Source organism: Patiria miniata, unplaced genomic scaffold (genome assembly GCF_015706575.1).
Source record: "Patiria miniata isolate m_02_andy unplaced genomic scaffold, ASM1570657v1 HiC_scaffold_3, whole genome shotgun sequence".
Taxonomy (NCBI): domain Eukaryota; kingdom Metazoa; phylum Echinodermata; class Asteroidea; order Valvatida; family Asterinidae; genus Patiria; species Patiria miniata.
In genome coordinates, this window is record NW_024037069.1 from 10,356,895 (window position 1) to 10,369,688 (window position 12,794).

At 40.9% G+C, this 12,794-nt stretch overlaps 1 protein-coding gene across 1 annotated transcript in view; it reads right to left on the reverse strand.

The window, feature by feature from the left end:
* The window catches only part of LOC119738824 (cilia- and flagella-associated protein 54-like), a 79,141-nt gene that overhangs the window by 5,986 nt on the left and 60,361 nt on the right, over window positions 1-12,794 (reverse strand). The window contains exons 50-55 of the mRNA XM_038213791.1: window positions 6,373-6,436; window positions 5,137-5,317; window positions 3,741-3,949; window positions 2,877-3,046; window positions 1,990-2,181; window positions 569-747 (exon numbers count right to left, since the gene is read on the reverse strand). Of these exons, the coding sequence (XP_038069719.1) occupies window positions 569-747; window positions 1,990-2,181; window positions 2,877-3,046; window positions 3,741-3,949; window positions 5,137-5,317; window positions 6,373-6,436 (995 nt within the window). The remainder of the gene's footprint in view (window positions 1-568; window positions 748-1,989; window positions 2,182-2,876; window positions 3,047-3,740; window positions 3,950-5,136; window positions 5,318-6,372; window positions 6,437-12,794) is intronic.

Here is a 12,794-nt window from a genome sequence, read left to right on the forward strand (position 1 = left end):
GAACACAGGGGAATTCCGCACTTTTTGCAGAAAATACGAGATTTAGTGCTGCGCCCTCTCGCAAGAACTCGAATGAAAAAAAAATAAATACAGGTCGTACATGCATGAAAATGGTACCATTAGAAAGAACGAGAGCGCCCCCTTTTGATAACATATTTACTCTACCTCGTACATGTACAAGGTTTGGCAATTTTAAGTATGAACATTACCTCGTACATGTACGAGGTTGGTGCTTTTGTACTAACAAATATACCTCGTACATGTACGAGTTTAGCACTGAAAGAGTTAAGAAAACAAAACAAAAAACAAAAAACAAAACAAAAAGGAAAGGAAAAAACAACAATAGGTTGAAAATGCTGTCTGTTTGTGGCTTCTACAGGCATTGCAGATCTGGGCCCAATTTTTCACGATCTTCTAACTGCAGAATTGTTTGCTTATGATCACCATTTTGTACACACATGCTCAAACCAAAATTCCTTGCTAACTCAGAAGATTTCTAGTGAAATTTGCGGCATATTTGCTGGGATATAGAGAAAAGTAAAAAAGTAATTGAAAAACTTGGCCGTACTTTGCACTGTTCTTCACTTGTTCCCTGGTAGCCCGGCGGGCCAGGGCGTGGCCTATTCTCATCTTGGTCTTTGCGAGGTACAGCAGGTGGGGAAGGTAGACATTCAGGAGAGGGCTGGCAGGGGCTGACAGGTAGGAGACTGAGATGTGTCGCTCAATCTTCTCACCGAGCAGCATCATCTGCATCACAGGAACAGACAACAGAAAGACATCAATGCAAATAGCAAGTTTTAATCCAACACACTGGTCTCCAATACGAGTGTGACGGTTCAGCTGTTTGGCAAGCCAAAATTGATCTAATATTGATGAGCCAATATACAGAGCGGATAAAAAAACCGAAACCGAGATATTATTGCTAATTGGAACAGAAGTAGGGCACATGTGAATCAAAGGGAGATATCCTCTGTTAGGGTTGAATCTCCTCTTTATAATGACACCCTGATCATGTCCTTACATTCACGGTTGACTGAGCAGTGACCGATTTTATGAAAGGGTCTATTTAAAGAATTGCGCCACTTTTCAATTGTGGTTTTTGTTGTGTCAATTGTCACAGAGTGAAAGGCTATGGTTGCCAATCAAGGCAGGTGGGAAAAAAAGAAGAAGACATTTCACCATGAAAAGTGGCGCAAGTCTCTAAATACACCCTTTCATAAAATTGGTTACTGCTCAGTCAACCGTGAATGTAAGGACATGACCAGGGTGTCATTTTAAAGAGGAGATTCAACCCTAAGAGAAGATATCTCCCTTTGATTCACATGTGCCCTACTTCTGTTCCAATTAGCAATAATATCTCGGTTTCGTTTTTTTTATCCACCCTGTATTGGCTCAATCTTACTTGTGCATTGTTTGAACTAAATACAATCAATCCATTAACAGAGTGATACTACTTCCTTTAGTAACTTTACTGTCCATTCCAAAGCTCAGTGGTTGCAAGGTGAAAGGTCTGCACAAGTAACCTGGGAATTATCTATGCCTGTGAAGTCTTCTCTCAGCTCTCAGAAAACATGATTCAAACCCACTGCTAATAAGTACATGATTCTGCATCAGAATTCTGTAAAAATTTCAATTATATTACCTCTATTATTTCCATCTTATGAATAAACATATTACAACTATTTTCCATGATGTGAAAGGGAAGTAACATCCCTGGATATAATATGCCATTATTCATCCTTGTCTTTAATGCCGGGAAAATTTATTTTGAAAATTCCATATTCTCAACTCAAATGAAACGATTAGTTTTCACACAATTCATTAAGTCAGAAGTCTGTACATAGAATAATTTCCAAAATACTACAAAGCAGAGTTTTTTTATATTTCAAGTAAAAAATCTTACATATGCTCAACCCAGCATCCCCTAGTTCTACCTCAAAATCTTTGTCAAGTTTGAAAACAAAGCTTCAAGATATCACAAAATCCCACCTGATTGAGCAGAATCTGCTGTGCCTCCGTGTAGGCAGCCAAGGTGCTGTCGGTGATGGGCGTACCCTTCTCCTTGTGGTAGGCGTGGGCGGCCAGGGCCCTCAGGTCTGTCAGCTGGATCTTGGCCAGGGCTAGGAGGAGATGGCCGGGGGAGGACAGGGTCTGCTGCTGCTCCAATAGGCTCACTACCTCCTGCGAAGGGATCATTAGATGAGGATGGAGGTGGGGGAGTTAATCAATTAGATTTGTCAAGATTTCTGTCAGTAAAGTCTGTCGCGAGCCAGTATGGCCCATCAGGCCGGCGTTTATCTCCGGTTTCCAGGGCATGAAACGACTGAGAATATGTCTATTCCCCCTGGATAAGATGTTAGTCCATCGCAGGTTACTTGATCACCACCAAATTCCGGTTTCGATTTATACTCCCTGGCGGAGAGAGGCAAGTAAGGGTTAATAATCTTGCCCATGGACACAACATATGACCAGCAGCTGGATTGGCCCCCCTGACCCACTGATCATGAGTCATGAACCTAAACCACACTCCCCAATGACAACATTTATGTGAATACATCAAATTTATTTATTTTGCTTGAAACTGTGATTTGAAATTAACAAGGTCTTGAGCAATACAGCTGAACTTTCCAACAAAAATCCTCAAAATTCTCCAATGTTGTCTCAGCCAAGTCTGGTATGTACTTAAGCCAATGTGAATGCCTAGCAAATTTCAAGTCACAAAACCTTTGAAGAAAAAATATTGAGGAATTAAAAGTGTTCAATGTTTTTTTTTTAAATTGAAGTATGAAAATTGCCATGATGTCCAAACTTTGGTTTGTGTACACTATCTTACCGAGTATGAATTTGGGAACAGAAGGATAAAAAGCATATTGTACCTGCAAGGTTTGTTTGATGTCATCTAGTGACCGCCCCTCTTGCAAGTCAAGCAACGCCCCTTGCATCAGGAACTCAGCTTGCATCTCATTGTCACCGCACGCCTCGGCCTCGGTCAGACCCTGCATGCAGAACTGACGGCAGTCTAGACCCTCTGACGGTCCATCGGAAGCTGAGTGAACAGAAAGAACATGGAGAAATCAGGCACAAAACTCAATGAAACTGAAGATAAAATCTTGCTCTGAAGCAAGTTCAAAAACCAAAAAAGTGAAGACGGCGGCATGTTTTACAGTTTTTTATGTTGCAACTTCTCTGTGAACACAATTGGCATCTTCTTTTGGAAGGCATAAAAAATTGCATATTCATTCCTTTAGGCTTGTGTACATTTTTTCTGCTGTGTTTTTCACAAAGTAGCAAAATATAGTCACATGTTGGTATACCGTGCACTATTTGTGGTAAAGGGGTACCCCATGTCCCCTTACCCTATACACACCCTAGACTATTGTTACCTAACACATCCCCGCTAGATATCTCAAAAGAATTCCTGAGATTTTGGTAACATAATGACCAACAGAGAGGGAGGGGGGTGGGGGGGGGGTTTGGATATATTCAAATTTATCTCGCTGTACACATGTCGAACCAAATAGAGTTAGAAAATCGACTCAGGTCAACCCTGTGACAAGTGAACTCTTTGTATGAAGGTTCCGCTGACCAGACTCAAGACACCTGTTACAGTCAATCTTATGAGGTAGCCAATCCTCGCTGTTTCAACGTTAACCTTTCTATGCGCTGAATTCAAATCCGAGCAATAACTCGGTTCGGGACCGTTCTTGAACACCAGACACAATCTGGTGTTGTTGGCTTACTTGCAAGGAGGCCCATGCCCCGGACCTGTCCCATCAGGCATTTGACCAGGGCTAGTCGGCAGTCCAGCCACAGTCGGGCATCCAGACGGGACCGACTCTGGAAGTTCTGGTACTGGTACTGGCTGGGGCTGTCTACTTCCATGGGGGTAGGGGGCATGGGCTGGGAGGCCATCTGGAACTTCTGCTTGCTACCCTTGAAGGACGACAACCTAAAATGTGACAGGGGAAAGAAAGATTTTTTTAAAAATAATATTAACTCCAGGGTATGCTTTTTTTCGTTGGGAGAAATCCTGAATTCTACAGATGTAATGAAGTCATGGCAAGTTGTCACTAGTCATGACAACTTGTCATTAGTCATGACAAGTTGTCACTAGTCATGATAATTACAACTTAAGCGCAATTCAATCACAAGTTGAGTCAATCACCAAGTTATCCCATCTCAGTCCGTGTAATAGGCTATTCAAATGAACAATGACAAACGTATTAACTTGTTAACTGTTTGTCCACTGTTACTTGTGTCCTGTGCATTTAAATTTGACCTTTGACTGACTTTTGATTGACCATTAATTGGAAACTTTTGAGACATTGGTGGCAGCAAACAAACCGGTCCTTTTTCAATTGTTTGCGTCATATTGAGCGTACGCGCTTTAGATTAACATGATGCAAACAATTGAAAAGGACCGGTGTGTGTGCTGCCACCAATGTTCAAAAGTCTCCCATTGATGTGATTGACTCAATTCCAAATCTGCTAATTACTTTACTAAACAGTAAGCAGGACATCATGGGTTCGATTCCCACCAGAGTACTTTTCTGAATTTTTTTTCCTCATAATCACTCAGGATGACACTGTATGAGCATACATTGTTTATATAAAAATGTTGCTGTGAGGCAAAACCCAATATTGAATTTACATCACCCCGACACGAATTCCATCTGATGAATTGCTTGTACGTAACTTACATGTACTTCGCAGGACAATTTTGCTCAGTTATACTTTAGGTGCTATGAAACTTTGGAAGCTACTCACAACCATTAAACATCACTTGACACTTTGGCTAGTGACCTATTTCTGCTTGGTAAATATTTCCTGTGCTTAGCAACTTTTGTTTTGTGCTTAGCAGCTCTCTACGAAATTTTGCTCAGCAAGCTTATGTGCTTAGCAAAAATCAGCCAAAAACCGGTCACAAGAAAGCTACATGACATGGCACTTTGGCTTAGCAACTATTTTCTGGGCTAAGCAAATTTTCTGTGCTAAGCAAATTTTCTGTGCTAAGCAAATTTTCCGTGCTAAGCAAATTTTCCGTGCTAAGCAAATTTTCTGCGCTAAGCAAATTTTCTGCGCTTAGTAAATTTTTCTACTTAGCATGCTCCAAGAAGTTGACCCCTGACCCCTGACCTGCGTGGTGGCTTGGGTTTCTTGGTCTCGCCAAACAAGCTGCTCTCCTGTAAGGCAGTCATGGCCGAGACGACAACTTGTGCAGCGGTGGTGGCTAGGTGAAGCTCACGGTTGACTGCAGCCAACTCCAGCTTGGCCAGGACGATGAGCTCCAACTCCGCCGCTGATTGGCCACAAGTCCCTGACAAGGCAATAAACAATTATGAATAATTACACAACTGCTCTGTTTGACTTCTGTTTATTAAAGGCATATAGGATCATTTGCTTTTGATGCATTATGTTCATATCCAATAATAACACCACTGAAAATCACAGGAAGAATGTTCAAAACCTAACCTACTGAAGTTTCAACTCAGTGGATATCACCCTTTTTGAGAAAACAGTGACAAACCATGCACAACCTTTCGATCATGCAGCACGATTTTGTTAATATAACCCTATATTTCCAAAGATTAGTCAACTGACTGATCGTTGGAAATCAACAAAAATTTCTTGATTTCTTCTAAACGACAGCAAGCTAGACTGAATAATTTCACAGGGTGTTTAGTACCAGTACCATCTTTTATCCAAATAAAGCTTTTTGATAATATTTCGCTAGGTTACTCTTGGGATAAGTGCAAATGATCCTATATGCCTTTAAGGCAGCCGAGCTATAAACATCCTGCTGCAGGGAAAGACTTGACTGGATTCAGCTTGTTCTGCTTAGCTAGAATAGTTGAGACCAGGGGCCAATTTCATAGAGCTGCTTAAGCACAAAATTTGCTTAAGCACAAAAACGTCTTGCTTAATAAAATCAGGTTACCGGCCAAAACTCCATGCGATTGTTATGCTAAGTAAACAACAGCTCAATACCAGTCATAAGCAATGTACATCACATGGAGTTTTGGCTGGTAACCTAATTTTAGTAAGCAATGTTTTTTCGTGCTTAAGCAAATTTTCTGCTTAAGCAGCTCTATGAAATTGGGCCCTGCAGCTGAGATCTATGGAGGGCTTGATGCGTCCAAAGCCATCAGCATGTCGCTCCAACAGTCCTCAAGTTAGCTAAACAGATCTTTAGTTTCTTGTCATTTTCTGGGACAATAATGTAATCCACCTACAGACAGATGCACTGACCGGTATTCTACTTGTCTATACAGCAACTTTGTAGGACCTGAGTCTGTGGTCTCCTGAGTGAGACTTGCAAATGGATTCATTGAGTTTTACAAGCAAGATTCCAACATCCAATCTGAATCTTACCTTGGCCCTGCATTATTTCCACCATGATCTTCAAGGTCTGTTCAGCTGTCCTCAGAAGCACTCCCTGTTTGCACAACGAATGAGAGAAAGCGTCAAATTTGGTAATTGTTGGGACTTTCCCGTAAAATCTCATTGCTGTATTCCACACAATGTATGTAATTAGGTTTACCAAGGTCTGATTAGGGCATCCCTTTTTATTTCCTTGGTTCTAATTTCTGACCGACAGTATTTTGGGCTCCCGAACCAGAATAACCTGTTTGGAATCCCCACAAACAAAAAGCAAATTACAACAATGAAAAAAAAATGATGAGTAAAAAAATCTGGTGATCAGGCTCTGTGTTATTTGAAAAGCTATGAGAAAAATACATTTTCATGCAGAGTACAGCATAAAGCAACCAGTGCCATGCCAGAAGATGCTAGGGTGTTGCCTGTCATTAGGGGTCTCTAGCTCATCTTCACAGGGGCATGGTATGTCATAGCTGCCAATACAGTCAAAACGTTAGTAAGCTGCACGGTGCAGATAATATTCAATCAACAATCTTGCCAAAGATTGCTTTTTTGTTTGTTTCATAGTGATATCAACGTATGATAAACTCACTGCAATAAACAAAACTAGAGACAATACGCATTTGGCATCACTTAATGTTGCCATCTTTATGGGTGCAACTGCAATTTTTTCCTTCAGATTTTAATTTTTTTTGCCGACCGACAGAGTCTACAATGGTCACCCCCAGATGTGTGCACGTTTGTGATCAATGCATAAACTGATCAGGAATTAAGCTTAATAATTTGTAACGTAGAATATGCAGTTTTACTATGATCACTTTACCATACTGTGTGTGCACACTTCCGGGTTTGTTCTTGATTGGAAGAGATCAAGGGGGACAGGAGGCGTGGCACAGAGCGATAAGTGGGGGGAGGGGGGCAAATTGTTGTTAGATCTTTCGGTTATCAAATCAAATAACTAGATATCAAAATTCAATGTAAGCGGGTGCTCCTTTGTCTTTTGTCATCCTGTGTATATTTCTACCATGCTTAGAATTGATTTGTGATGGACTACTAAGTCTGCTACATGTATAGCATTAACTCTTTCGCTACGGCGAGCCGCTGACAGCGGCACACAAAAATTGTACATGTCAGACGGCAAGCCGCTGGCAGCGGCTCGGTGATGTCGCTGTGAATAAACAGGGTATCCCCATGACGTGTGCCTTATCTACATAATTTATATCGTATAACCTCTGACCCTAGTTTGAGCCGCTGCCAGCGGCTCTCCGTCTCCCCGGGGTCTGCTGCACGTTATTGTGAGCAGTTTGTTTACAAAGAGACATTTCAAGATGGCGGCGTCCACATCAACACACGGCGGAATTTCCAGCGGTTTATTACGTCCAAATGTGGAAAAATCGGTAAATTAAATTCCGTAGCGAAAGAGATAAAAAAAAAGAAGGATGAACAAATTAATGCATACGATTCAGTAATAATGCCAGCCCCTTCCACACTCTCTACTGCCCATTGCAAATGTTTAAATATTGCCAGTGTTCAATATAATTATTTCAGTATAAAAAAACTGGTTATATTGGTCCATATGTTGGTGCAGAATCATCCTCATATTTGAAAGTTGCTAAGCTGTAGATTTCTCTCCTAAAGATGTTTTTTTGTGTGTGTTTTTTCCTACAATTTCCTATTGGGAGTATGAGTCACATACATTGTTTAGTCTAGTTTAACTAGTGTGGATCCAAATTAAGAAAGGGGAAGTTCCTGGTTAAAAAAAAACACCACTCAATATTGATCAAAAGTTGACATGACTTTCTAAATGACATTTGCAAATAGTTGATTAAATGAGAAGGCAATTTGGGGGGGGGGCGGGAGGGGGAAGGAGTTCGATATTATAAGTTTACTTGATTACTAAGGGAAGGTATTGATATTTGGAAAAAATAGAGCAGATGGTACTGTTAATTGGCCTCTTTTGCCGACGGTTGCACAACATTTTGACAAGAATGATGATTTTGCCAACAAAAACAAAACACTGCATAGAAAGTATAAATAGCTCTTTTCAATTGTATTTTGATCTATACTGTATTTTTTTTTCAAGATTAAAAAAGAGGAAGAAAATCAAATAAAATGTTTGGCCAATTAGAAACCACAGGCATCATAACTTTGGATCATTTTCAAGATTTTGGCAATGGGGTGTTTTTCTTCTTCATTTGCTTAAGTTGGGCAGAAAACTCACACCCATTCCAGGTTGGCTTATTGAGCGCATAACATCCAAAGCATAATTGGCCTGCTGTTTTTCTTAGGTCCGACTGAAGTTGTGGATGTTAAACTTCTGATAAAGTTCATCGCTGCAACCATGTTCTGTCTTTTTACTTTGATCGTAACTGCACTGATGTGTGGAGGAGGTAGGGGACAGAGTTTCACGAGAAATCCAGAAGATACTCTGGCCGTGGTGGGAGACAATGTGACGTTGAGTTGCACAGTAAATATTAGGGCATGTAAAAGACCTCAAAGCCAATATTCTATTTATTGGCAACGTTGGCAAGGAGGAAATGCCGTGGGATACGTCTCTAATTGTGGGTCAGTTGGTAAAGACTATATTAATAAAAACTCAATTGTAAGTTCATCAGACGGCTATGAGTGGAACTTACTATTCATAAAAATTCATTATAGCTTTGCTGAAAAGTATCAATGTCTTATCTTTGATAAAAACTTAGTGGCCAGAACTCCGTTTGCAACACTCACTGTTGTGTACCCAATAAACACAGTGGTCCAATCGTCTCTTCAAAGCAGTGAAGGACAAGCAGCTTCTTTTCTCTGTCAAGCTGACGTACAGTTAAACGACTCATACGTTTGGTTTCTGAACATAAACGGCACATGGAATGAGATATCGAACTCTGACAACTTCAAACTCTCCAAGGATAAAGCCGACCTTACCATTCAGCGGTTAAAGGCGGAACATAACGGCAGTCAGATTGCATGCGAGGTAATCAGGGGAACAACTTCGTTAACAAGACAGAGGCAAGCGGCCTTGCTGATAGTTAACCCCAGAGAGAAACCTACCACAACTGAACTAACTACTACAGAATCACCAATCTCAGACAAAATTACTCCACAAGATCGACAGAACAGGAATGGCATTAAACCACCACCTACTGGGGCATCCATACCCAAAATCCAACCCACGACCAGTGCAACTAAGTTCAATAACAAAGACAATGACAACTCCAAGCCCCATCCTATAAAACCAGATGGCATCTTAATTGGAGGGATTGCCATTGCTGTTGTCCTACTAATCGTCATCGCGTTCCTCCTGTATTTCCTGGTCTTCAAACACTGCGGCAAACGAGACATCCGCCCAACCAGCCAGTCACCTGAAACTCAAGACAGCAGAACACGCTCCGACGAAAACGACATCACAGAAACACAACTGAATGTTGGCGTTACTTCTGCAATTCCACAACCGATCTCTCCAGACACAAAATCAGTTGAGATCTCCAAACCATCAACAATTGTGGAAGTGGCCGCGGACTCCACTCAGCAATCAAGCGCCGACCAAGACCAAGGTAAGACCGACAAATCCCCAACCAAAGATGCAGCTAAAATGAACACTATAATCACACCAGCACAGGCGAAAAAGAAGAGTCAAACAATTGGAGGGAATGTTGCCGAGGCTCTGTACGCCACGCCTGATAAACCTTTCATCAAAACTAAGACACTAGGCGCAGTCCACGCTAAAGATTCCTCTCAGACAGTTAGAGGCCAGACCACAAAACAGCGCATGGAATTGAAGCAAGCATCACCCAAGGTTCCTAAAGACGGTGTTCCGAGTCAAGAGGAGTCCAAGAAACCGACCATAATCATCAAACCGTACACCAGTGCGGGATGCAAGGCGCAGGCAACAGGACGCCCAATGCAGGACACAGCACGCACTACTCAGGACACACAACCTGCGATTCACAATGAAGGATGCCCACAGCAGGAAGCCCAACCATCTAGCGCGGTCAAGCCGCCCAAAGTTGTACCGTATCACCTCTCCAAAGCAAGGGCACCTCCAACCTCCCAAGCCGTTCAAGAGCCAGCAGATAAAAGCGATGAGGAGGCAACGGTTATTGAATCGAGACAGAAGAACGTTGAGGGTCTGATCTATGCTGACTTGGATCTGCGAGGGAGAGGTGCGGTAGACGACGCAGGAGCGAGCATCCCCGAGGAAGAGACACTCTATGCCGACATCATCAACAAGGACACGCTGGGTAAGTAGAGGTAGAGAAACTAAGGTCTTACAAGACCCATCAAGGAAGTGTTGTAGTTGGGAATAGTAGTTGGATTGTTGATGAAAACCTTCAGCAATCCCTGTTATTAATCATGCTTATTAAAAGACGTGGGCTAAACCCGAGTGGCCCAAGCTGGATTTGTTAAAGCCCGAGTCCATCATTTGCAGCTATCCAAAAAAGTAACTGGCATAATTATTGTTGAAAAACATACTGGTTGAAAGATAGTAAGTGGACTAAACTCCCTGTGAAATTATCCTTTCTGGCAAGCCATCATTTTGAAGAAATCAACGAAAGAAGGCCTTTCCAACGGTGCTTCTTAAGAAGCACCGTAGGAAAATTTAAATTAGTTGTTCGTTTTGTTATTCGGCGCAGCGTGCAGAAGCATTGGAACGACGCACAGGCGCGCGCAGTTGCTAAAATTCGTCGGATCAGTGCGCGACATCGCGTAAAGCTGCAATTCAAAACAATTCGAAACATATAGCAACTTTTGATTTGAAATTGAGATCCTAGAATGCTGTTTTTCTCGGAATATGAAGCTGAAGCAGAGCTAAAACTTCATCAAGTAAGTTGTTCAGTATCCTTCATTAGATTTTGAACACTTTTGTTGCTTCAAACGAACAAAATGCACTAATTACAAATGATGGACTATAGCTTTAATACAAATGCATCTAAACCATCCACACAGGTTGATGGGAATTCACAATTGTTTGAAATTTGTACCTGAAGACTTTTAAATCATAGAGCAATGACTTTTTTGAATAAAGTATGCAAAAGGGCATGAACACAGTCAGTATTTTTTTAGGTATGTCCTATAATTGTAAAAAAAAAAGGGGGGGGGGAGAGAGGAATGGGAGCAGAGGCTACTGATCTCATTCTCGTAAAACATATACATGTAGGCCCTACACAGAATAATTATTTTTATTTGGAACTATGGTGCTGTGAGTCCCTCGTAACTTCTCAGACCCTTTGTGGTGGATTGCCACACAATCAAGCTTTCGGCTTGTGAATTACGTGATTTGATTTGATAATACTCCAGATAGTTGGTCGCTGAACTTCTTGCAATTATACCCCCACCAATTGTTTCCCCCACTCTACCCTCAGGCTTCCCCACCCAAGATGTGGGGATTGTCACTTTTGAAGTGACAAAATCCCCACTCCCGGGGGCAAAATTAAGGGGACAATCTCCCATATATATGGGTGGGGGCACTAAAGTGATTGTCTTTCCATTTAATGCACCACAATAAATATGTTTGTGAGTGACCAGAATCCCAAACCTGGGGCTTGAAAAAGTGAAGGAAAAAAAAAAAACGCCATAAAGACCTGGGGCAGCATGGTGGGGGGGGGGGGGACAATTGATAGGTGCATCACTTCTTTCAGATCTTTCAGATAATTGAACTTAATTTCAAATTTTTTTTTTTTATCTCGAAAACACCCGGTAATTTTTTTACGCAATTTCCTTTTTTAGGATCTACTTGTTTTCTTATGTTTTAGCTTGGGATTATTGTTTGTGGTATTTTGCATCTGTTAATTTCTGTATGTGTATTTTAAGCTGTTATAATCCAACCTAATGGTTGTCAATAAATATATTATCCTATCCTATCTTCTAATGAGGACATATTCGTGATGGAAGTAACATCAATATCAGGCTAAATAAACTAAATGTATATTTTAAGGATGTATCAAATGTACAAAACAAGGAAGTAGATGTTGTCCGGTTATAATAGAAATAGTTGGCAGAATTTGATTTTTATCTTTATTTTGGGCTGCTATGCCAATGGGTCGTCCCTCCTTTGGGATGTGACTGATAGAGAACAAATATGTGTAACTTAAAAAGAAAATAATTTAGTGGGTTCGATTGTTTAAACAGATATCTAGAGATGCCTCTTTTCATAAAATGAAAGTGTCTTCATATCATACAACCAGCTTTTGTAATAATTGTTTTGAATAATACTTTTCTATTAATTGTAATACTTTGGTGATTTTGAAATGTATTGAATGTGTCACTTTGCACAGATACTTAATGTAAGGACACGCATTATATTAAAACTGAATGGGTCTCTATGTTGATATTTTTGCTGTAAATACTCAGATGTATTATTAAAATGACACAATACTGAAATTAAGTGTAAGGAAATTTACTGAGAAACAATACACGGA